The sequence below is a fragment of the Sphaerodactylus townsendi genome, linkage group LG02 (assembly GCF_021028975.2).
Source record: "Sphaerodactylus townsendi isolate TG3544 linkage group LG02, MPM_Stown_v2.3, whole genome shotgun sequence".
Classification (NCBI taxonomy): Eukaryota; Metazoa; Chordata; class Lepidosauria; order Squamata; family Sphaerodactylidae; genus Sphaerodactylus; species Sphaerodactylus townsendi.
Genome location: NC_059426.1, coordinates 40234511 through 40261099, shown reverse-complemented (window position 1 = coordinate 40261099; position 26589 = coordinate 40234511). Strand labels below are relative to the sequence as shown.

Here is a 26589-nt window from a genome sequence, read left to right as displayed (position 1 = left end):
ACTGGGGAAAAAAGGCCAAGAAAAAGAGAACTAGAGTGGTTAGATAGTAAATCGGGGGGGGGGCTTGAACTTGGGCACACTGGACTCTGTGGATTGCTTTGGGCAAATCTCTGTGTTTCTTGGATTAAGATTTTTTTTGGCAGCCAGGTACTGATGTCCAAGGATGCAACATGCTTCAGCTAAGAAAAGTGCATCCACTTCAAATCTGTCTTTCCCATTCAACCTAAAAGTAGCAGACAAATTAGGAAAGGTCCTCAGTTGCTAGGAGACAGCAGGTTCCTTTCATAGAAGACAACGAATGTGGGCTTTCTGCTGCACCTGAACATTAAGTAAGATTGGACCCATTGTCTGCCAACAGACATCCATTCTTCGGCTTAGTGTGTGCTTTTCAGAGGTGAGGAAAACACTGTGATCAGTGTATTTACAGTACATTATTTCACAACATTAGTTATTAGACAGCAAGTACAATGGATAAGAACTTGGAATTAAGGCATGTCCAATTCTCTTTCTTCTAAGATTGGAAATCTCAGTTGTCATGGCTTTTTTTTATTGTCGCTTTTGCTGTCTTGACAGAAATCCAATTTAGGGGAGGGAGCTCTGAGACCAGCACATCTGTTACCTGCTTTCTGAAGCACAGCACTGAAGGCTGTCTTAGACCTAGTAAATTCTGAGCTCCAAAACAAAATAAAAAACCCAAAATGTCTGTAGCATAAAAGGATATCTCACCATATTTCTCCTTTCAGAATAGTATGGAAATTCACCCCTTAGCTAATTGCTTTTAACATAGCTTCTGAACATGATTAGAATATTAAAAACATCCACAATTAAGCCATTAGCATGCAAGCAGAAATTGGAAACAAGTGGAATTTCATTAAATCTCCTCTTGTAATAAAGCAAGATGTATATACAAGCTAATCTTGGTGAAACCTGTTGGTATACAGTGGTATGCAGGAGGAAGAGAACAGTTTTAACAAGGAGGTCACTATGCAAGTCATATATGTGAGTTCCAATGTCTGTTTGCATTATCTCACTGTGGACCAGAAATGGAACATGAGAAAATGCTACAGCAAGACAAGGAAGGCTGTAAAAACAACATGCTCAGCTTTCAATGGCACCAACTTAGTTTTGTGGAATGAAGTAAAAAAAAAAGGCTGTGTTTGATGTGAGGACAGAACTGACCATCGTCAATAGAAGGTAAGTGGAAAGAGAGGGAGAATTTTGTTCTGTGTAATCATATTTGCAGCCTGCTTACTTTTTACCTCACTGATCAGTCTCATTTAGTTCTCTGCTACACAGTAAGCAGGCTTCCATCAGAGAAATGGCGAGGGAAACTGGTAGCGTCCTTATAAAGAGAATTGTGAGGACAAGAGAGAGGGCATTTCAGCTAGCACCCAATGGCAAATCAGAGGAAGGTGCATGGAATTTTCTTGAAGTCCTCTGCACTCCTGTGATCCTTGTGACCTCACGGGAGATTATTGCTAGGTGTAACGAAAAAAGGGGCTTATTATTCTACTGTGCTGCCACCAATGTAACGTAAAGGGGACACCACCCTTTGCGGGGAACACACAGACACTGACAGACAAATAATAGACTGGTGAGGTTTTTATAATGAACAAAACTGAAAACTTTTATTTGCTGGCTTTCACAACGAGGCTTCTCAGGTAAACTGGAGAGGTTTTACGCTTGTTGGTTTCAGAATAAGTTTGTCTTAAGATGTTACTTCAGATTCATATGCACACCGACACACGCAGGTGTCTCTTAAGGGAAGATTTAGCTTTGAACTAATAAATTCCCTTACACACACAGACATCGGCCTCTCACTGTCTAATACCCACTGATCACACCTAAGCACACAGTCCAAGCTCCAGGAGATTCTTGGCACACTTGGCCTCCTCTCTCCCACTAGTCCCACATGGCTTCCCCTGCCTCTGGACTGGCTTCTCCCAGACTGGTGATTCTGGTGATTCACAGGGGGCAAGGCAGACTAGATAGGTCTGGGCAGTTTTTTAAACCGCCAGGTTCCCTGAAGGCACTTCTTCAATCTGCACCCAGTCAGGCCTCCTCTCTGTCAAGCATACACCGCTTAGACAGGGACTGGACTTCTGTCAGCCAACTCTGTTGAGACAGAATCCTTTCTTCCAGAGCTGACAGACTCCTCTCTGCCAGACTCTGTTTGCTCTCTCAGACTGACTCCTATCACACTCACAACTTCATACAAGCCCACTGGCTCCTAGCTCTTGCCAACGCTATCAACTTTTCAGCCAATCAGGTCGGTTCTCTCCTTGTGGAGCCTTTTTTTCTTTTTCTGGCTGTTGCTAAGGCCTTCTCCCTTTGGCCTGCTGTACGCCAGCCCTTCAGGGTGGGACAAGTTCGTTACATAAGGCTCTCATAAAGGAATACCCTCATGAGTCAGAGGGTTTCAGTTTAGAAAGCCAAGACGTGTTGTGGTTGAGAACATGTGAACTCTAATCTGTAGAATCAGGTTTGATTCCCCTCTCTTCCACATGAGTGGAAGACTTCAATCTGGTGAACCAAGTTTGTTTTCCCACTCCTCCACATGCTGGGTGACCTTGGGCTAGTCACAGTTCTCCCAGAACTCTCTCAGCCCTGCCTACCTCACAAGGTGTCTGTTGTGGGAAGAGGAAGGGAAAGGAGTTCGTGAGCCCCTTTGAGACTCATTACAATTGAGAAAAGCAGGATATAAGTCCAAACTCCTCTTCTAGAGGGGAAAAGAGGGGAGGAGTTGTCTCTTTTTTGTCAGCTGAGCTATGGTGACACAAGAGGGTTCTTTTCACTGAAGTTTCCTGACCTTTTAAGATACTCTTACAACCGGAGGAATTACCTTTTCAGGGGTTGAAAGGAACCACAGGAACAGAGGAATGCAGCAAAATCAGTATTCCAGTAATCCAGTGACATAAGTCGCCAGATCGCCCAGGGCTCCTGGTGAGGGATAGGGGGTAGTGTTGCCAGATCTAGGTTGGGAAACTCCTGGAGATTTGGACATGGAGCCTGGGGAGGTCAGGGAACACATTAGGGTGCAATGCCACAGAGTCTATCCTCCAAAGCATCCATCCAAGGAAACTGATCTCTATAGTCTGGAAGCTGGCACCCCTACAGTGACACCTAGTTGATTGACAGCCAATGTATTTAGAATGTTTGCAGCCTGTTCTTACATACTTGCATTCAGAAATTTGACTGCCTTGGTTCAGTGGTGCTTATTTTTTGAGTATCATAGATTATTACCTTGAGCTCAAGACTTGATGTTGGCTTGGGTGAGTCCTGAGCAACATCACATCTGTTCACATTATATGCTTCATCTCTTCCAGTGCATGCACCACTTCCAAATATCCCAGTTTAAGAATCAGGGCTAAAATGAACCACATCTTCAATTCCCATCTTTTGCTACTGAATTGTTAGGAAAACTGGAACACTGGAAACAAAAGTTTAGTTTAGTGTACACATCTTGCCGGTGGTTTTAATTTTTCCTGTTTTTCTTACTTAAAAAAACTTGCAAGTATCTCATACCTTTTCACTTAATAGAATGATCTCTATCACTTTCTGTATTTGTGAGATGAGGGGCTGTTTGTTATTTGATTAGATTGATGTGGTTGGGAAAAGTGTGAAAAGAATCTTTAAATTATCCACTTCAGTTACTTTAGAGATCCAGGGGAAAATTAGGCTCTCAAAAATCCCTTTAAAAAACCCACCTTGAAATACTCTTTCATCTGTAACATTTTTCCTTCCCTAGCACAAAGCTTTTTGAGCTTTTAAGTAAATGAAATTGTTGCATGGAGAAACTTCTGAAAAATTAATGCTGTATTTAGAGTTCAAAATCCCCAAGGAAAGTTTGATATTCAAGCCCATATTCAGGTATGTCATTGTTATGAATAGTGACAGCCGAAGGTGTGAGTGAAGTGTGTTTGTTCTTGCAAACGGCAAGCTTATTTATACTGCATGAAAGAACCATTTCCATGACACATTTCCCCATCTATTGTCTGTTAGATATAAGGATTGATTGGCTATGGAGTGTTTTGATTTGGCAAAACTCAATTAGGCAGTGGCGATGGAATTGTTTTCAAGTGCTACCTTGTGGGCATCCCCATCCAAATGGTAGGTGGTGGGCTGCAGCCTCAATGCAGTGTTCCCCTCTGCTCCCATAAAAACTTCCCAGTGCTGTGGGCAGGCTTTCAAAGTGCAAAATTCTCACTGCTGAGAAGCCTCAATGGGCCACAATGGACTTAACGCCACCCGAAAGGGTAGCTTCAGTCTGAATTGTGGCCTGCTGGTGGCGTAACACCAGCAAAGGTAACACCAGCCGACTGAAGTCGGTTCTTCCCTGGCCATGCCCCCAGGCCACCCCCACTGTGCCAGTGATGATAAAGGCTGTGGGATGTTAGCACGGCATCCAGTGCCATGTTCCAGCACAAGGGGGGCAGTGGCACCTGCACACTGATGGAATAACCTCTGTGCCAGGGCAAGTGCCCTAGGGAGGGCGAATTTACTGGCATGGCTCCCAAGAGTGGATTCACCCCTCCCTTTGGATGGAGCTCTAATGCCCCTTCTAGACATGCAGAATAATGCATATTCAATCCACTTTCATAGTTGTTTGAAAATGGACTTTGCTAGTCCGCAAAGTAAAATCCAGCTTCAAAGTGCATTGAAAGTACATTGAAAGTGAATATTCATGCTTTCAATATTCATGCTTTGATTTTTGTTATCCTCTGACTCTTGTACAATAAAAAAAAAAGAAAAAAAGAAAGAAAGTACATTGAAAGTGCATTATTCTGCATGTGTGGAAGGGGCCTAAGTGGAACAAAAATGGTTAATTATATTATGTTTATCTTTCATCAGCACTAATTATTGCTTAAAATTTAATGCTTCTAGTGATGTATGGAATTTTGTTATAAAAATGTTGGAATTTTATTGCCACTGGAAAACTGTTGCAATCGTCTATTATGTAATAATTATGATTAATTCTTCTCTCAGATGGTTGCTTGAAATAGATGATTCTTCTAGATAGTTTCCACAAAACATGCAGTGGTACTCATGGAAATGTATACAGATGCAAAGGGCTGTGAGAACCGATAAAGCGTTTCACGTTTGAATTTTCGCACTGACAAGAATTTTGAGCCATTCGGCACTGTATAGATTGGAATTTGTAACCCCTGTTGCCTCCAAATATGTTTGAGTGACTGGGTTCTAAAGCAGTGGATGTGAATCTACCACATGAGCACAAGAACTTTTCAGCCAGCCTCTTCCACTGGCAGCCTCCAAGACTTCTGAAAAGCCAATTCCAGAAGTTAGGAGACATAATGGGCATTCCCTAATGATAGCTGATTCAACACAAGACAGAGGGATTTGCAGCCAAAGGGGAAAACAAACTAGCTCCTAAATATGTTTACAGGTTCATTGCATGTGGATTACAGTCTTGGGATTCCAGGTAATAGTTCTAATATAAATGGAATGGGAAGGAGAAATACAATTTTTAAAAACAACAGAATAATCTCAGGCTAACTGTTGATGTTATTAAATACAAGCAGGGGGACCCTCAAGGACTTTCACGGTCATCTCATTTTCCCTTGTATACCCCCCATCACTATTTTCTCTTTCCTAGCAGCTCACATAGCTTCTCTCCTTTCTTCCTTCTTTTCCATCTGCCAACCAACTACCCTTACATGGCCACTGGTCTTCAGCTTTCTCACCTTCTCTCCACTGAGATCTTCTTGGAAAAGGTTGAATGCAGTGGCATCATGGTCACCAGACCAACTAGGTGTAGGTAGTGAACCTGGTAGTTGCTGGCTTGACCTGTCCCTGGAGTAGTTCTTCACAAGACAGGGTAGGAGGAGGGGACCCTTTCCAGTGCAGCTTTGGCCTCCAGATCTACCCCAACAGATCTACCCAGAGGTAGGCCTCTGCGGTTGGCAGAGGCCAATTTACTGGTGGTCCCTGGCCCCTCCATGATGTGACTGGCCTCTACCCGGGCCAGGGCTTTTACGGCCCTGGCCCCTGCCTGGTGGAACACCCTTCCATCAGATGTGCGGGCTCTGCGGGATCTTGGTGAATTCCGCAGGGCCTGTAAAACGGTTTTGTTCCACCGGGCTTTTGGTGAGGCCGGCCGTGGATTCCCCCTCTGGGATGCCCCTGTGTTGCATGCCATTCCATCATCGGCACGCCCAATATAACATCTAATCTACACTGCTCCCCCGCCCGGCCTTGGGTTCGGGTGCCATATACTTCTATGATTCTGCTATATTCTTGCTGCTATTTTTATGAATTTTGTAAATTGTTTTTAACCTGATTTAATTTATTTTATTCTGTGTACTGTTGTTTTGGCCTATTGTGTGTAGTACTGTTTCTGGCCTAGTGTACACCGCCCAGAGCCCTTTGGGGGTGGGCGCTTTAGAAATTTGAAAAATAAATAAACAAACATATTTCTATGCTGACGTTCCATGCAGATAGGGTCCCTCAGGCGGCAACATCAAAATGTTAAAACAAGTAAAAGTAATATTGCATATGGATTGAGATTTATTTTGAGGCTCCTGTATTAAATCGTATTTTTATATCTGTCACCCATTTCTGTGGTTTAACCTTTACTTTAAATGTTCCGTGAGCTTATTATGTTGTTTACAAGATGAGCTTCAGCATTGCTGTTCAGAATCTGGCAAAAGATTTTGTATGTAAAACCTATTCGACGTTTTGGAAAAAAAAACCCTAACCCTTTCACTTAATTTTTTGTGCATATTAATAATGGATTCAATATTACATTTTGGGAATGCAGCAATAGCAAGTTAGATTGCTTTCTAGTAAATTTAGTATTCTTCAAAGGCACAAGTGACTTCAGCATCAGAATAGCAGATGGGTTTTTTTATATTTATCTTTACTGTGATGCCACCACCTGTGACGCTTCACTGCATTATTTTTTTAAGCTCATACCAGCATGAAAGTAACAAAGACATTTTATGATACTGTAGATTTTTTTAGGCAAGAGATGTTCAGAAGTGGATTGCTATTGCCTTTCTCTGTGTAACAACCCTGGTGTTCTTCCATCCAAATACTGACCAGAACCGACTCTGCTTAGCTTCCTAGATGAGACAGAGCTGGCTTGGGTTACACCTAAATGTTCAAAGTATTTTTCTGTTCCTAAATAATGCAGATATTCACATTGTGTTCAGTGAAAGTTTTTGACCTTTTGCAGGCAGTGCTTACTGTATGAACATTGCTTACTTCTTTGTGGTTGAATATGTTGGAATCCACTGTGGAGCACTTGTTCACCTGCCCAAAACGCTGGTGTGCATGTGTTGCTTCAGTCTTTCATTTAAAACATCTCCCACTTGGGCTTTGGCCCTTGTTGATATTGCTTTCAGCATGCTGCTTGTAAGCAGCAGAGATGGAGTGCAGTGCCCAGGAGCAGCAGTTGCTAAATGAAGCACATCTCTAGTCCCTACAATTGCTCATGCTTTTGTATATCATTGCAAACAAATCATATCTACAACCTGAGTACCAGGCTGTGGATCAAAACATCTGCAAGATGTGATCACAAAAAGGTGGAAATCTGCAAAATCTTAACAAAAATGGGAGGGGGAGAAAATAAAATATTTTGTGCCAAGTGCTCCAAGTTCTCAGGAGATTACCTTCATGTAGCGTTGCCAGGAAATCAATCTGGCAACCAGTTGGACACACAGGAGGGGTGAGAATGGGAGGGGGCAGTCATTGATGACAGCATGATATCACTGCAGGGAAAAACCCACAAGTGGCGTCATGCTTCTTTAGGAAATGCTGGAAACTCTGTGGTAAAACCATAGAGTTTCCAGTAATTTCTAGAGAGCTGTGACATCATGTCTGCTTATTCCTTATACATAATGTCACACCACTGGTTGGACTACGATTTTTAATTTTTTTCCCACTGCCACTTAAAGTGATGACAGTAAAGATAAGCTTGGGAGGCGGCTGGCAACCCCTATGAGATCTTCGCAATCTAGGCACTTCAAATGGCTGACAAGATATTCTGAGGCAGTTTTCAAACAGTCTGTTTCACTGTGAAACTGAAAGATCGCAAATGGGAGAAATGATATCGTGGACAAGCATGAAGAAATGGGAGGCAAGGGGAGGAGCAATGCTAGGAAGGAAATCAAACCACAAGGGTGGTAAATGGGTCCTGAAATAGGAGAAGGAAACTGTAGGTGTCCCTGCTTCTTCTCATAGCAAAACTGATGGTCTTTGGCTGCTAACTAATATAGCAGAAAAATTTGATCACTCATAGACAAGGTAGCTCTGCAAACTTAGGAACCTCTTCAGGTTCAGAGAAGAGCATTAGCTTTTCTTTTTAAAAGAAACAAAAAAGCCCACAACAATTCATACAATAGTCTTTCCCATAAGGTCATAAAGGCAGACAAATGGCTAAAACTAAGGTCACTCCTTCCAACAAAGAAAAATAAAACTCTCTCAAACTTTGGGGCAGATCCAAGGAAACATTGTCCAACTTAAGTTTCTCTGCCTCTTATGGTGAGCCATTGGAGATAGACATTTCCAAATCCTCCCTACCCAAAGGCTGATGGCTGGGAATTCAGCGTGGGCACATATTTATTTGGAGCTATTATTGAACTATTGAAATAGCAGGGTCAAATATAATTTTAAAAATTACTTTCACTTTCATTTTTTTGAATATTTTTTTCTTTACCTATGAAGGGAACTTTCCCCCACCCCCTATATCACAGGATCCAGGGCACCAGACATCTTGGAATGTTTCATAACTTATCTGCTGTAATAAAGTCTTTCCCTCCTTTTTAAAACACTTGACCTTTAAGCTGGATGTATCCCTTAGGAATCTCTTGTAGATTTTGGCATAGAACTCTGACATTTAGGACTTCCCCTAGTGATTGGCCCATGATGCATAGAACACTTACCTCAGGGCTTTTCAGTAGCTCTTCAGCGCACAGTGGGCTTGCAAGGCGTCTCTTCGCATTTTTCTGTGTACACATGAGGAGCCATTCTCTGCCTGCCCTGAAGCTCGCTTGCTGGTCTCAGTGGGCCTCTGCAGCTTTTCCTAGTTCTCTTAACTCCACCCAGGGCACACCCAGGGACTATTAGATAATCACATCCATAATTGCAAGATAAAGGGCTTTGTTAAAGTCCTTTAAATTGCATTTATATAACTGTGCTAGCAAGTGTGTCGATATTATATCCCGTTTCCTAACATCACCCCCTACCATTCCCTGGACCACAGGCTGCTGAAGAAGGGGACTATGTGCGACAACTCCTTCCTTTCCCCTTCACACATGCCCTCTCTCTTTCTCTGCCACTGCTGCAGCCAGGAAAATTGTTTTAAAATACAGTCTCTTTTACCAAAAAAAGTTTTAAAGATGTCTGCCCGATCATCATAGAAGGCATAAGCAGAGCAGGGAAGGTGAGGTGGAGCCAGAAAGAGACCCTGCTTGTGTTGTTCCAATTGATATATTGATACAAGCATTTAGAGAGGTGGAGGGGTAAGCGTGCAAAGCAGTGCAAGGGAGTGAGGGGGTTAGACTAGGCAGTTGGGCTGTAAGAGGAGGAAAGAGGTTTGGGGCAAAGCTGTGCTCATTGGCAACTCTTCCCATGCTGGCTACAAAGCAAAATTTAATTTGTGCTAGAAGTGGTCTTACTTGCTTCAGGGAAAATATAAAGTGAAAGAGGGACAAAGAGAAACAAGAAATCTTGCAGCAATGCACATTTGTCCCCATCATGCAGCAGATGCCTTGTGCATAATCGGCCATGGGTTGCAGTGTACTGGGGTACTTTATTTAGACACTAGCGGGGCCCGGCCACGCGTTGCTGTGGCTTATTGTGGTGAAATGGGAAAGGAACAGTAGCATCAAATCAATTGCAGAGGCCAGTAGTACGTGCTCATGCAAACACGCAGCCTGATACTGTGCAATGTCATTGATGTGTGTGCCCGCATTCCTTGGGGGGGGATGGAAAGGCACCCCTCCCACACATCTAGGCTGGCTGGTCATGATCCTTTACCTGGGAGTAAGTTTGGTTGGTGGCAATGGGTGTCGCTTCTGAGGAAACCCTCTGAAGGGTGCGATGCAGCCATTCAAAGTATGTCACGGTTGCTGTATCGAGCTTACTCCTGAGTAATGCGTGCCTGGTTTTCTTAACTGTAACCGCAGTATTCAGGGAATCTAGGGTGCCTGGCCCCTCCCTTCCGTCCCTTGCATGTCGCCCCTCACTCTCTTCCCTCCCTCACTCCTCTTCCCTTGCATGCCACCCCTCCCCCCTTCCCTTCCCTTTTCCTCCGCTAGGGTGGGTGGGTCATATCAAGATGCTGGGCCCCCTGCCTCCCTTCCCTTGCATGCCACCCCTCACTCTCTCCCCTCTCTCCCTTCTCTTCCCTTGCATGCCTCCATCCCTTTCCTCTCCCTCCCTCTCTTCGCTTTCATGCCACCCCTCCCTCTCCCTCCCTTCCCTCTCCCTTGTGTGTATGTGTTTTACTTCCACTCAAGTTACTGCCTATGTACTGTTTCCACTGCTCATCTCTGGCCATCTGAGTGAACATTCTAAGCAGCACAAACATTCTAAGGGTGACAGTTACACACAGGCAGCCGCATGTCCTTCACCATGGAGCACCAGGAAAAAGGTGTGCTACCTGTGTCAGGTGTGAAATTTCAGGTATGTGAACATCTAAAAACACTCTTGCCTGGCTGACTATAGTGGCTGGGAATTTTCAGAGGAATTGGCCCAGCAGTTACTGAGGTATACTATCATCAACAAAAACACTGTTAGCTTTATATATATATAGATTCCATGCTGTGTGTTTCATATACCCAGTGCATCCTGTATATCCTTATGAAATATGGTTTTAATTCATGAGATGATAATGTGTATGAACATTAATAGCTATTGCCCCAAACTTAGTTCTGTGTATGTTCCTATACTTCTCTATTCCAATGATGTGGCACTCTTGTCTTTCTCATGAGAAGGCCTGAAATGCTTACTCACCTGTTGTCTAGACTTTTGCACATGGAACAGATTCATTTTAAATTGCATGAAATCTAAAATTCTTGTCTTCTTAAGATCTTAGGAACTAAATGGTAATATTTTAGAGCAAGTTAAATCTTTTAAATATCTAGGTTTATATTTTCATTATAATGCTGGCTGGCTCACTCATCAAAAAATAGCTACTAATATGGCAAAGAACAATATCCTAGCTATTACTTGTGTGTGTGGTTTTTTTCTCCCTGTGGCCTACAATGTGACCCTGCTGCACTTAAGGCTTTCAGTACCAAAATATGCTTGTAATTATTATATGGCATACCAATTTTGACTGGCATAGTCACTCACTTTCTGGAAGGTATTCAATCCTGGTTTCTTTATAAAATTCTCAGTTTGCCCCATCATGTACCATATGGAACTCTCTGTCTTGAAACTGATCAGTAGTTGCTTGATACTAAAGTGTGGCTCATCACCTTTATTTATTTATTTTTTATATTTTGGATTTTTAAACCACCCGGAGGGCTCAGTTCTGGGAATGCCTTTTAAGTTCTGGGAATGCCTTTTTTCAACTTCAGTTCCACCAGCCTCCTCTACCAATTGCTTACTGAGTCCCAGTCCTCAGACTGGCTAGCAGGCATTGAGCAAAAAAGATAATGTGAGGCCAGAACTAAAGTCCGGCCTGCTCAGCTGTTTTGAGAAAAGATATGTTAGAAACAAATTCCCCCAAAAAAGCAAAAGACATCTGACATCAGGAACAAACAGACAGTTTTTAAAAAGCCTTACAAAGACAGTTTTTAAAAAGACAGTTTTTGAAAGCCTTCGACAATACATAGACAGTTTTTACTTAGCAGAATATAGAAAGTTACAGAAGGTGAACTCTCCTGAGGGAGAGGCACGCCCTGGGTGCTCTCAACTGAGAGACACACCCCCTTCTGGGTGCTCTCGAGAGAGAGGCACACCCCCTTCTGGGTGCTCTCAACTGAGAGACACGCCCACCATACGAAAGACCTTAGTCTTTATAGATACAAAGAGTACATACGTCATAGTTCATCCCCACAACCATGTACATAATCCATACCCCTTTCACGTGCTATAAGCATGAACCTTAAAATCCCATTGGATAGTTCTGTCTCCTTGTCACATTAAGACAGCCTCTATTCTATGTGTCACATTCCTTCTGTTATTCAAACGCTGCATGCTGTTTCTCACACCCCTCTGCCCATATGCAAACGGCTGCAATAAAACTAACTTCTGCCTCTATTCTTGTCTTGTTTCCAAGAAAAACCTGTTTTCTAAGTTTGCTTCTGAGGAGCGATATACCTTCCTAGGGCATGCAGGTTTGACATTCCTTTAGATCATAAAACTTCCTTTTTCCCTTTTAAAATGATTTTACCTTTAAAAGATTATTCAAACATGATTCTAACAGTTATTCCCTTCGATTCCAATACAGTAGAATTATAGTGAAATACAAATAAATGTGAATCTCTCATTATCATTTCTGTGTTCATTTAACATATATAGAAAAACACTTTTTCCTATTTAACTAATCACATTCATTTCTAACCACTGATCTCTTTATTTCCTTTGGCATCCCATATAGCTAGCTTTAACAAAAACAAAGTTATAAATGCATATGTCTTCTGTCACGTTGGCCTTTAGTGACAAGATCTTAAAGATGTTAATCTTTGCTTGCCTTCATAATCACTGACAAGCTTCTAAAATGCCTTTTTGACCTGCTGCAAACAAGTAGGCTTCAGCTGGTCACTATACAGAAACTCCATTTTGATACTTCAATTCTTTGGTTCATGCAACTTCCATATTTCTTAATCAAATACAATTTGTAGGCATTCTGGTCCATCTCCACAATAACATCTATGAGTCTATCTTTTTTACTTGCTGGTATTGGCAAAAGAAGCTTGCCAAACCATAAAATGCAGACTTATTGATATTGATTCCAAAACCTTAGTAGTGCAGCAAGCAAATCTTGTTCCCCACTCAGCCTGGGGATTCCTTTAAATGTAAATCCACTGGTCTCTAATTTTTACCATCTGAATCCTCCAACCAACGTAGAGTGTTTTCTCTTGTAAAGTGTACCGTTCTACCATCAGCGATCTTATCTGTAAGGTTTCAGAAAATCCCGAATTTGGATAGGCTCTGACCCTGCAAGATGAACTGTGTGGAATCTGTATCCCGTGTTTTCTTTCATTGTCCCGTTTATATGACCATTCAAACCAACTTACTAAAGCCTCCTTTAGCTATCAAGAAGGATCTCCCAGATTCTCTAATGATATCCCTTCTTCTGAACAATGGTGATTCTGAAACAATTGAAATTGTAGCAAAATTTTTATATCAATGCCATAAGGTTGCATTCACATGTATATGCGACATGAGCTATCATATACCTCTGATCCATGCTGCTTTATTACTTAAGTTTTATACTGTTAGTCTTTGATTGTCTGCTCTTTTTTTACTCAGTATGGCTCCCTTTTAACTGTCTTGTTTTATCTACGTTGTTTTATTACTTTGTTCTTTTATGCTGTAAGTCTTTGATTGTCTGCTCCTTTTTCTTTTTTTTTACTCAATATGGTTCCCTTTTAACTGTTTTGTTTTATCTACTTGCTGTGCCAATAAAGGTTGTTACCTGAATGTTAGGTGTGTTTGTAATAACTCTTTATTTCAAAGGTTCTTTCTTCTAAGAACCAAAATTGAAAAGGAATTAAGACAGTTTCTGGTATTGAACATAATCTTCTTTTTGGCAACTTCTGTGCCTTAGTTAAATAAAATGAGAATACGCTGCATACTTCCTATTTCTTTTCAAGCAAACTCATGGAAGAAACATTTTCAGTTTATGTTGACCCTTTGGTTGCAATAAAAATGCATCTATATGATTGTATTAGTGAGGGTTGATCTGTTGTTTTTCTCACTGCATAAAAAAAGTATAAACTATGATGTATTAAGTACTCATTGTGCCCTGGCTGAAGAAGAAGAAGAAGAAGAGTTTGGATTTATATCCCTCCTTTCTCTCCTGTAGGAGACTCAAAGGGGCTTACAGTCTCCTTGCCCTTCCCCCCTCACAACAAACACCATGTGAGGTGGGTGGGGCTGAGAGAGCTCCGAAAAGCTGTGACTAGCCCAAGGTCACCCAGCTGGCACGTGTGGGAGTGTACAGGCCAATCTGAATTCCCCAGATAAGCCTCCACAGCTCAGGCGGCAGAGCTGGGAATCAAACCCGGTTCCTCCAGATTAGATACACGATATTCCATTACCACCTCTTCTCTGGCATGGAACTCCATTCTTTTTCCTTGTTGTTTTTAGCTAGGGATCAGGCTTGAATCCAGTTCTACTAGCAGTCTTTTCTGACCCTGGGAAATTGTATTCCCAGGATTGTGGGACCCACATGGAATAATAGTAATGTGTGTTGGAGGGCAAGGAGAATGGGGCAGGATCAATCCTTTCTTCCTTTTTTGTCAGCAGAGCTCTACTTATTCATGAGTCAGGAGAGAGTGATTTTGCTTTCAAAATGCACTACTCTGTGTGAATCAGATGGCCAGGGGAATAAACTTTTCCAGGGTCAGGAATGGCTGCTGGTGGGAAGGAGAAAGCCTGGAAGGCTGGCAAACATCAGCATCTGATACTGATAGACCACAGGAGCTAACTCTGCATTTGTACTTCTTCTAACCATGGTTACCATCTTTTGCAGTATTTGGAACAGGTTTTCAAACCGTTGTTGAATGGGAACCTGGTTGGCATTGGGAGACATCTAATGCCTTAAGACATGGTTAATGGAAGATGGAAGAATTAGTAATAGAGGAAGAGGATAGTGTGGTGGATATCAGTTTCAGATATATCACCTTAGAAATTTCCTGATTGGGAAATTCCTGAATATTCAGGGTGGAGCCTGGAAATGGTGGAATTTCAGGGACAAAAGGGATCAGATGCCATAGAGTCCACCTCTAAGACTGTAGTGTGTTCTAGGTAGTCTGGATATCACTTGTAATTCCTGGAATATTTCAGGGAAATAGCCACCATTTTGTGAGGTTCATTAAATGCATTGCTGAGTGAATAATAGATTTGGTGGTTGTAATGCCATATAAAGAACAAATGCTTGAAGTCTTTTTATTTTGGGCTATACTTTTGATTGCTGCTATTAACTTTCTTAATGTAGAGCAATAAATAGTGACAACTAAAGCACTCTGTTACAATCCAAGAAATCATCTGAACTACTGTGTTTGCTTTTTGTCCTAAATGATAACTGTTGTGGCAAAAATTGCCTGTAGTTACTGCACTTTCTCATTTCTCACACTGGTTTACTTCTGTTCATGCGATGCATTATCTAGAGATTCATTCCTGAAAATATCAGTACAATTATGAAAGGGATAAAAAAATCAGAGTAATAACAGTTTATGGTCATGTAATTGGTACATAACCAAAGAAAATGATAGTAAATAGGTACATACTTGTACATTCTTGTTTTCATGTTACTGATCTTGGGAAAATGTATGTTCCTCACATTCTAAATAGCTGTACTTAACTTTGTGTGTATTTATAAATCTGCATCTGACAAATGTGTGATTTTGATAGGAAAGCTTTTCAGTCACTAGAATGTTGCTTGCAATCAAAATAAATTGTGTTGTCCTAAAAAAAGATTGAAGAAAGTGGTGGGCTGTTTACTGCTGCTGCTATATACACTGTAATTGCAGCAGTCTGTTGTTTAATATGGTATTGTTTGAATGGGGAAAATATTTTATGTAGTGGGGTGCATAAAAGTCTTTTACATCTATGTTCATAAATCCATGTCATTAATCAGTCCTGGAAAAATATTTTAAAATTCCGGGCAACAGTGTCACATTCCTAGTTGCCAGATCTTCACTGGATTGGATTGGAAAGGTATTTCAAATATTTGGATCATGTGTTCAAGTGCTTGGTAATTTTGCAGCCCAAATTGTGGAACACAGCAGAGCAATTATGCACTGTAATAGTCAGAAGCCCGCAATACAAAGTGTCTAGTATGCTGTTGGCCCTATATCTGCTTTGCAGAACTTTTGGATGTTTTGTTCATATGGTTTGTTTGTTTGTTTGTTCTTTCGATTTATTAGTCGCTCTCCCGTGAAGGGCTCAGGGCAACGTACAACTGAGAATAAATATAGCAGCGTTTAAAACCTATTTACAATATTTAAAAACAAAACACAGATGACGATAAAAATCCTCACCCCCCCACCCTGAGCCCCCCCGAACCCCCCCCCCAAGCCCACTGGTTGATAGAATTTATATCCAGCCTTTCTGCAAAATGTTCTGAAGGCAGTTTGCAGAAGGATAGGCTTTAATTTGTCAACTTGGCAATGTTGCCAGTATTCCATTTTTCTTTTAATGCTAATATTTAAATTTATTGTATATTGTTTATACCATAGCCACTTCTCTTTTTGCCCTTCCAAAAGCCCAGTCTAGCAGACTGCACAGGTAAATTAGTTTCAAAGTGCAGCCAGAAGCAGCAAGCCAGAAAGGGAAGCACTGGACAACTCTGAGTGGTAAAATGCTCCAAGTGACTGAGTGAACAGCTGACAAAAAATAGCTAGAGGAGGCTGTACTGTGTGGGGAAGATAGGGACCAGTTTTTGGTTTCCTGGCTGTGAGACGTGAAGAGCTTTGGCTGAGTGACAAATCCACTCTGAGGGCATTTTTAGTCAGAAAAAATAGAGTCTAGACCCGTGGTGGTGAACCTATGGCACTCCAGATGTTCATGGACTACAATTCCCATCAGCCAGCATGGTCAATTGGACGTGCTGGCAGGGGCTGATGGGGATTGTAGTCCATGAACATCTGGAGTGCCATAGGTTCGCCACCACTGGATTTTGACCACTGGCTTATGCTAATGGACGTGGTACACAGACACATGAACTGGAAAAGTGTTCTAGAGAAAGACCGGTGAGGTTGTAGAGTAACTCTCCTCTCAGACCCAAAAGCAGAAGTGAAGGGGATACATTTTCTAGTCAGAGAAGAAAAATCCTAAGCCAGTTAGATGGGGGGGGGGGGGTTGTGCTGTAAGGAAAATTCCCTGGTTTGTTGTGTTTGAAACCTGCCAAGATTACCTAAGGAGTGAGATTGTAAATTTGGGTTTCTTACTGAAAGGAGGTTATCAGCCTTGAAAAACCTAGTAGTTTTGAGAAACACTAAGTAGAAGCAACAAATTCATTCATAAAAATATAGTATCAACAAAAAAATATATAGTACCAATGAACATATATGGCCCTGCAGGCTCTGGCTTTGCCCCCACCTTATTGACCTGAGCCAGCCACCCTCCTCTGGCCTTACCCTCTGAGTGTCATGTGGCTAACATGAATGTTGGCCCTCAGCCTCCCAGCTCTAGGACAGCAATGGTGGCATGGAGTAAGTCCCGCACCACACTTTTCTGTCACTTCAGGGATTTAGTTTTTACCATCCTTTCTGTCTATCATGATCACTTTCCTAACTGCTGTTACTTTAGCCAGGAAGATATTTGTATTCGGCAGAGGCTTCATGTGGCAGTATAATTGCCAATGTCCAGATGGTGATCTCCCAGGTGATCACCATCCCAGGTGATCTCCCAGGATTAGAGCTGGACTCCAGATGACAGAGATCAGTTTTTCTAGAAAAATGACTGCTTTGGAAGGTAGGCCCTTTCCGCACGGGCCGTATATGGCGCCCTGGGGATGGCAAAAATGCCGTCCCCAGGGAACCGTTCACACAGGGGGTCCTGCTGCTTCGAAGCCGCCGTTTTCCAACCTCGCTTCCCTAGCGAGGTTTATGGAAAACGGCGGCTTGGCGCCGCTGCCATGCGAATGGCAGCGGCTCCAAGGCGTCTTCCCTCCCCCCATGTCCGGTAGACCTACCTGCCCTGCGGCCCTCCGGCGCGTCGCCGAGGCCTGCGGACACGCCCCCTCTGCCCTGAGACTCCGGAGCAGTTGCGCAGGGTAGGGGGGCATGTCCCCTGGCCTCGGCAACGTGCGGGAGGGCCGCAGGGCAGGTAGGTCGACCTGACGATGGCGCAGCGCTGCGCCGTCGTCCCAGGAGGTTCTGGGACTGTTCATGCAAACGGTCCCAGAGGGATCGGGTCGGCGTCATGTACGCCGACCCGACCCCTACTGTGGCCGTGCGGAAACGGCTGTAGATTGAATGGCCTTATACCCTGCTGAGAGCCCTACCCAGCCTCCACCTCCCAAATCTCCAGGAGCTGGTGATCCTACGTGGAAGAAGCCCTATGCAATTCTCACGAGAGATTAAAAACCTAAGAGCAGCCCTCTAGACTTAGATCCCTCCATCCTGTTTTCCACAAGGACCAATGTGTTGATCCTGATAGTATATAAGCAGGATGTAGAGGACAAAGCCTCTCTCTATTGTTGCACCCAGGCAGGTAGTATTCAGAAATATACTGTGTCTAAGCTTGGAAGTTCTCTTCAGCCACTGTGGCTAATATCTATCATTTTATTTGTATCCTTTTTATATAGAATTGTCAAGAAGAGTTCCATTCAGGCACTGAACAGTCTCCTACCTCCTATTTCATATACTAGCCAGACGTACCTAGAATCTAGTCATTGATCAGCCTGTATGAAACATCCACATTGAGAGGCATAGTTTGAAACTTATTCTTAAATTATACTTCCTGACTTCCTACTTATGATAGGCTCTTATTTAGATTTTCTTCCGTATGCCAGTGCACCAAGAAAGTCTAGTGCATCTTGGATGTGAGCTGAGTATTTACAGTTGGACAGCTTTGAATGTGTAATTTAGAAAGAGACATTGCTTGTTTGTTTGAAAGATTATAAAGCTTTCCAAAGTTTGCGCACTACAGAGGTAAATAAAACAAAGGGTATTAATTATTTTTTTGGCTTTCATATTGAAGGATTCCTGTTTTTCTTCCCAAATTGGGAATCATATTTTTACACATTTGTCAGAACTGCAGAATCTACATTTGCTGATCAACCAATAAGGATAATTCATCTGAGCTTAATTCTGTTTTTGTTTTCTGTTGTTCCTGTAGTCATCTGTATCAGTTGTCAATGTTGGTTACACTGTGTTGTTCCTTATTGAGGATCCTCCTGTACGAATTAGAGCAGAATAGGTTCACAACTGGGGTCCAATATTTTGCAGTATTGAAGCTATATTCAGTTAAAGTAGCTTGAGAGCCAGTTGATCTAGAAAGGCTCACCCTATGAGTGGCTGGCACTAACTCAAGCCTCAATGAGTATGGATGGGGAACTGCCTTGCCCTGTATTTAACCCTCCCTCCCCTCCCTTGCATGCCACCCCTCCCTCCCTCCCCTTTCCCTGGGGTGGGTGGGCCATGTCCAGATGCCAGGCCCCTCCCTCCCCTCCCTTGCATGCCACCCCTCCCTCCCTCCCCTTTCCCTGGGGTGGGTGGGCCATGTCCAGATGCCGGACCCCTCCCTCCCCTCCCTTGCATGCCACCCTTCCCTCCCTCCCCTTTCCCTGGGGTGGGTGGGCCATGTCCAGATGCCGGGCCCCTCCCTCCCCTCCCTTGCATGCCACCCCTCCCTCCTTCCCCTTTCCCTGGGGTGGGTGGGCCATGTTCAGATGCCAGGCCCCTCCCTCCCCTCCCTTGCATGCCACCCCTCCCTCTACTACTTTATCCTGATGGTGAAAAGTGTTATCAAGTTACAGCTGACATATGGTGACCCTGTAGGGCAGTGATGGCAAACCTATGGCACAGGTGCCAGAGGTGGCACTCAGAGCCCTCTCTGTAGGCACGCAGAAACAGAGTTCATCATGTGGGGGGGAAATCCCCCCCCCCCACATCTAGGCTGGCCTGGGCTGCTGGGCTTGATTATTAGCATTAAACCTAAGACCTAGTTTTGGGGAAGCAGTGTAGGTAACCCTGTTAAGCGCTGCTAAACCCCACTGATTTTCATGCAAAGAGCTAAAACGCGATCCTTTACCTGGGAGTAAACTCAGTTGCTGGCAATGTGGCTTTCTTCTGAGCAAACGCTCCTAGGGTCGTGCTTCACCCGTTGGAAGAGTTGCAAGGTTGCTTCAAAGCAAAGCCAACAACTACCACCAAGCTTACTCCCGAGTAGCGCACGCCTCAGAGCCAACCATTTTTCCAAAACTAAAACCTCAGTATTCAGGTTAAATTGTCGTGTTGGCACTTTGCGATAAATAAGTGGGTTTTGGGTTGTAGTTTGGGTACTTGTTCTCAAAAAGGTTCGCCATCACTGCTGTAGGGTTTTCAAGGCAAGAGACAAACAGAAGTGGTTTGATGTTGCCTTTTTTTGTGTAGCAAACCCAGGTCTTCCTTGGAGGTCTCCCATCCAAGTATTAACCAGGACAGACCCTGCTTAGCTTCTGAGATCAAGCACAGCAGGCTAGCTAGGCCCTTCTCTCATTCCACTTGAATTGAAATTAACAGGCTGACTTGTTTCTCAAATCTTCAACTGGATCCCCCGCCCCCCCCGGCCCGTTTTTCTTTATTCTAGGGGATGGTAATTATTTTTGTGATGTCACAAGCGCCCCCTGAGGACACCGTTTTGTTCTTCCTTTTTGTGGTGATCAGAATGGTATTTTGAGTAATTTGCCCTATTTTGCCATGCCAGACTAGAAGCTTAATTGATTTGTTTGTCTTAGATCTTTTAGGCCTGGTTCAAAGCAACATCAATCAAATGTTTAGGAAGTCTAATCCTGCTTTTTTACTGGGAAGTTAGGAGGTCAGTGATGCTAAAACCTTTTTGTGTGTATATATGGTACGGGACACTGTGTAAATGACAAATAGTTTCCCACAGGAAATTTACATCTCCATTTATTCTGTCTCTCTTCCTTTGCACAGTGTTGCTGCTGTTGTCTTTTTTCATTTGGTATTGTAAAATATTGATTGTTATTACTCTCAGTAGTAGAATACCTTGAGGAGGTACATTTTATGGGACTTGATACTAATGTCCCTGTTAGCCGCAGCGTAGACCCATTTGTTACCTCTGCAAATATCCATTGCTGGTTTTGGGGAGATTAATATTCTTCTCTCATTCCACTTTCAATGCAGCACCTTGGGGCTTGCCTTCTAGAACCTGATTATCTTCTATGTCATTATTTAGTGCCACAGAATGAATTTCTGAATAAATTAGCCTCCTTTTTTGTCTTTGACAGATGCAAGACAAAAGTCTACCCTGACGAATTACCAAACACAAGTGTGGTTATAGTATTTCATAATGAAGCCTGGAGCACTTTACTTCGAACTATTTACAGTGTTATAAATCGGTCACCACACTATCTGCTTTCGGAAATCATCTTAGTAGATGATGACAGCGAAAGAGGTATGGACAGAGTTGTTAATATGATTAGAATATAAGCAGTAGCTTCAAAAAAATTGTGGCATATGATACATTAAAGGATTTCCCCCTCAATCCTATTCTGAAAGTTTCTTAATTTTTTCCCTGTCTCTCTGTTTTTTTTTTTTTTTTGGAATGGAGTACTTTTCCCAAAAGAGCATTTTCTATGAAAAAAATAATGTATTTGTATTTGTTCACGCTATTTATATTTATTTATTTACATTATTTATACTCCATGTGTGGATTGTAATGCCAGTCAACAAGATAGGACATCCAGTAGAAATTGGTTTGTGGAAATTGGGAATGAACCAGAAACCTTCAACAGAACTGAAGCAAAGCATAAGTATCAACATGACTCATGAAATGATTCAAAAGTCTTATAATAGGATCCTACTTACAGCAACAGACTGTATGGACTATCCAGGGGTCTGCAACCTGCGGCTCTCCAAAAGTTCATGGACAACAATTCCTATCAGCCCATGCCACCATGGCCGTGGCAGAGGCTGATGGGAATTGTAGTCCATGAACATCTGGAGAGCTGCAGATTGCAGACCCTTGGACTATACCCAGTGGTATAGACTAAGCTTGAGCAATATCGAAAATATTCTTGAAAATTTGGATTTAGCTTGATTCAGCTATAAAATTCTTCTTTTGGCATGGATTGCTCCCTTTAAATCCTTGTTCTCTTTAAATTCGGCGCCCCATTCTACGCCAAAAGAAGAACACTTCCCACGTTGTTTAAAGGGAGCCCAGAGGGCCTCTTTAAATCCACCCTCTTCAGTGTAAATTGGGGGGGGGGGGTGGATTTAAAGGGACACTCTGGGCTCCCTTTAAACACCCCGAATCCATTTGAATGCCCAAATTGTGGTTCGGATTTGGGCATTCAAACTGATGTTTGGCTTGCATTCAGGGAGCTTGAATTTGGCCCCGATTTGCCTAATCGGGCCCAATTTGGCTGTTTTGGCAATTTGGCTATGCCGAATTGTCAAACCTAGTATAGACTGTAGTCCCAAACTCTTTAGCCAACTATATTTTTAAAGAATAATTCAGCTTGAATTTTACATAGTTTACGACAAGTTAAGATAGTGGGATCCTTCCTGGCCTAGGCAGGCAAGCCATTCATAAGGTGGGGACCACAGTGGAGAATACACAGGTGCAGGCTATTGTTGATTTTACACATTTGCAGATGGGCACCTTCAGAAGGCTCTGCTCAGATGGGCAAAGCTGTTGTGACAAAGCAGGGAGGAGAGGCAGTCCCAAAGAAATGTGAGGCTGATGCTGTGAAGGGCTTTGTGTGAAATAGCTGATTCATTAAATTGAGCCCGGTAACTGATAGGATGCAAATGGAGTAACTGCAAAATGGGAGTAATAAGCATGCTCCCTCTTGCTCCTTATAGTAGCCAAGTTGTGGCATTCTTTACCAACTGGAGTCTGAGTTCATTTTGAGAAGAGTCTGATATATAGTGCATTACAGCAGTCTATTCTTGTCACCATGGCATGGATCCAGGTAGCCAGATCAGAGGGCCACCTTCCCAACAAGCATTACCTCTTTTTTTCCCAGCATTTAGTTTCAATTTATTGACACTTAGCCAATTAATCACAGTTGCCAGACAGAGATTCAGGACCTCCAGGAGTTTTTAGTAAGGATATATGGAGTTGGGTGTCATTGGCAAATTGACGGCAGCCAATCACAGAACTATGAATGATTTGTTCTCAGGGCTTTGGATGGAGATTAAAAGGAAAATAAAGAAGCAAGATAGAGATTGCTTCTTTAGCTATATAAAAACAAATGCAAAGAGTGAGGCTGACTGTTGAAACCTAGTTTTTTATAGATGGGTAGCCCCATCCAAAGCTGGAGGCAGAAGGATGAGATGCCAATGGGGTGCAGCCCCACTGCCTTCAAGAGGACTATCTGAAAATGCAGGGGGCAAATAATTAAAAAAAGAAAGAAACTTCCAACCCCTGCCCCTACCAATGGAAAGCCCCATAAAGTGATCTGAGTTCAAGGATTGGGAGGGAGCTTATGTTTGCCTGGGAACCCCAGACCCATGCCCCCATTCTGGCATCCATTTGGAACACCAGCAAAGCTCTGCCATGGCTCAGTCCTCTTGATTTCACTGCAGTGGCCACTGATGCACCTGCCTCCCCCCACTGGGGCAAGTATCCCAGGAAGGACAGATGTGGCCCCACAAGGCCATGCTGCTCCCTCAAGCCCTTTTGCACCCCCTCCCTTTGAATGGGGCTGTCAGTGACTCAGATTTTGCAAGCTTTCAGAACAAGGAGAGATGTAGGCTTCCTCAGGTAAGGGAGACAGTGAGAGCTAGAACTTTAAAAGAGCTCCAGTTTTCCTGAGTTGGGGCATTCTTAGCAATTTTTAGCATGCTTCTTCTCTGCTTAGTGTGAGTCAGCAGGATTGATTTGTTTTCTTCATTTTGTTCTTCTGCTGCACCAGGAGTGTTGCTCCTTTTGCATTAGAAAGATCCCTCTTTTTATACCCTTAAATGCTGGGATGGAAAAGTCTAGGTGTTTCCCGTCTGTCTATTGGTGTGTGTGTGTGTTCATGCATTCCTGTCTGTATACAGAATAACCTATGTCAGGATTCTCTACCTTGTTGTCATATTCAGGTTACTACTGTCTTTGGCTCTGGTTCTACTTTTAGGGATATGTGTCATAAATGGATGCTATCTTCAACTCAGCAGATCGAAACATGACGCAAACTCTTAGTTTCCTGAATTAATTCTATGAACTTGAAAAAATTGGTCTTTCAATTCCAAAGCTTCTCACCTTTTGTGTTTCTGTTTGTTAAAATTTACCCTTTCCCTAAAATTTACCCTAAAAGTTACCCTTTCAGCAACCAGCATGGCATCATAACTGTGTGACTGTACTCTATATTCCTGTGGCTTCTGAATTTAGCTTGAACAAATCCTTTTTTGCATTTTCTCTCTTAATTGCCTTTGGCAGATTTTCTGAAGGCCCCATTAGAGAATTATGTGAAAAATCTGCAAGTGCCAGTAAAAATTATTAGGATGGAACAGCGGTCAGGCCTGATTCGAGCTCGACTTAGAGGAGCAGCGGCTTCTAAGGGGCAGGTCATAACTTTCCTGGATGCACACTGTGAATGCACTTTAGGCTGGCTGGAGCCATTGTTGGCAAGAATAAAAGATGACAGGTGAGAATTCAGGACTGATAACATACTGCACGTGTATTGTGGCAGCATTCATCAATGGAGCGTTAATTAGAATCTTGTTGATTATTAACTACTCTATTCTCAGTCTTTAAATCTTACTCCAGATGTCCCAAACTTTTCTGAGCATGTGGGCACCTTTTCAATTCTGAAACAGGATGGTGGATGCAATCACAACAAGGCCACTGCAGGAGGTGAAGCCAACCACCAAATAGTTGTTGCAGGAAGTGGAACCACACACAAAGTAAAAGCATGAGTTAAGGGGGAAAGATGGGTAATTAACATACACTGGAGAGAGCGGGTATAGAGAATGAAAAAAACACTATGGTGGCAGCTGCCACTAGAAAAAAATACTATTTTAATGTGCGTATCTGATCAGATCTTCAGTGGCCAATAAGAAAGCGTGCTGGCCCCACCTACTTTCTACAACCACTTTATGGGCTCCAAGAAAGGTGTTGGTGGTTGCCATGATGCCCAAACCATTAATCATTAGAAATTATTTCAATACTAAAAATATGGTGTGTGAACCCAAGGTTGCATTTATTTTCGTTGATGAGAGCTGAAAGAAGAGTTTCAGAACTGATAACATACTGCATGTGTTGCATTTATTTTCATTAATGAGAACTGAAAGAAAAGTTTATTGTGGTACAAATTTATGTGCGTTTTGTTCAGCTGATTAAATAGTTGGATTAATTTTAAAAAATCTCTTGATTCATTAAAAAGATTCCCACAACTAAAGAGACAGCAGATGTTAAAAATAGTGGGGGGGGGGGGGGGCAACAGAAAATTCTGATGCAATACATGATCTTGGAGACCTTCCTATTGGTTTATCACTCAGAAGACAGATTCCTGTTCACTGGCATCTGCTGAAACATGTACACACAGCCTCAAAGAAAACAAAATACATGTGTGTTTTTCTTCCACCTTGAGATCTGTTGGTTAGCATCCAAAGAACTGTGAGTGGAATTTTAATCACAGAATGGGATTTTGCTTGTCTGTTCCTCACCTGCACAAAGAATGTGGTGCAGGTAATCATGAAAATTACTAAGGGTGTGTTCTGAGGGGGGAAACGTGCTATAATTTTAGATCCAAGATTTGGGGTTGGGGGGCAGGAACTGTTAATGGGATTGTTGATTTTTTGGATAGGACATTACCAGTTTGGAATTCAAATTTCATGTGCTATGTGATGCGTATCTTCATGTTAGGTATCCTTAATTAGTAGGGGTTCCTTAATTAGTAAATAGTAATTAAAGAGTTCCTTGAGAAAGAGGTAGTAGACAGCTGGGAGAATGTGGTAGACAACTGGGGCATGGGAGTTTGAGAATTTACCGTATATACTCAAGTATAAGCTGACCCGAATATAAGCTGAGGCACCTAATTTTACCACAAAAAACTGGGAAACTTATTGACTCGAGTATAAGCCTTTGAACTTGACTCTGTAGCAGCTAAAAACTGAAGATTTGGGAGCAAGATGGAGTTGCTTAACAGAGTTTGCATTAGGGATGAGCAGCTTTCCAGCACTCTAGGAACACAAACGAACCACTGTTTTCCTCCAAATGTAGAATAATTCTGGGATTCATAGCCATGCGAACCTAAACTTTGCTCCAAAGAAAGTCTTTGTCTTCAGCAACATCAGTATTTGGCAGTAAACTACTGTATGAAGAATTGTATTCATCTAGAATGCAACGCACCAATAACCCTTAGGAGAGAAATGCCTCAGTTTCTTCTCTCTCTCTCTCTCTCTCTCTCTCTCTCTCTCTCTCTCTCTCTCTCTCTCTCTCTCACACACACACACACACACACACACACACACACACACACAACCTAGTTGTAATGCTATTCAGGCTGTCCTTACAGCTTGTTTTTATGGCTCTCTGGTGAGTTAGAAAAAAATCAGTAACATGCTTACTGGATCCCCACAACAGCCCCAGCTCCGGCCGCCATTTTGAAATTACAGTATATACTTGAGTATAAGCTGAAGGGGGCTTTTTCAGCATAAAAAATGTGCTGAAAAAGTTGGTAGCTATGTTAATTGTCTTTATGAATTGTCTCCAGTTTCATTGTTTTGAAAGAGTCAAATGTCATCTCCAGTAATGTCTGTTTAAAACCATAGATGATGATTTTGC

The 26589-nt window shown here is 42.6% G+C and overlaps 1 protein-coding gene across 3 annotated transcripts in view; it reads left to right on the top strand.

Moving 5' to 3' along the window:
• GALNT13 (polypeptide N-acetylgalactosaminyltransferase 13) overlaps positions 1 to 26589 on the top strand; it is a 251555-nt gene that overhangs the window by 111467 nt on the left and 113499 nt on the right. For all 3 annotated transcript variants that reach the window (XM_048485263.1, XM_048485262.1, XM_048485261.1), the window contains exons 4-5: positions 21098 to 21264; positions 24241 to 24448. In XM_048485263.1, the coding sequence (XP_048341220.1) occupies positions 21098 to 21264; positions 24241 to 24448 (375 nt within the window). The remainder of the gene's footprint in view (positions 1 to 21097; positions 21265 to 24240; positions 24449 to 26589) is intronic.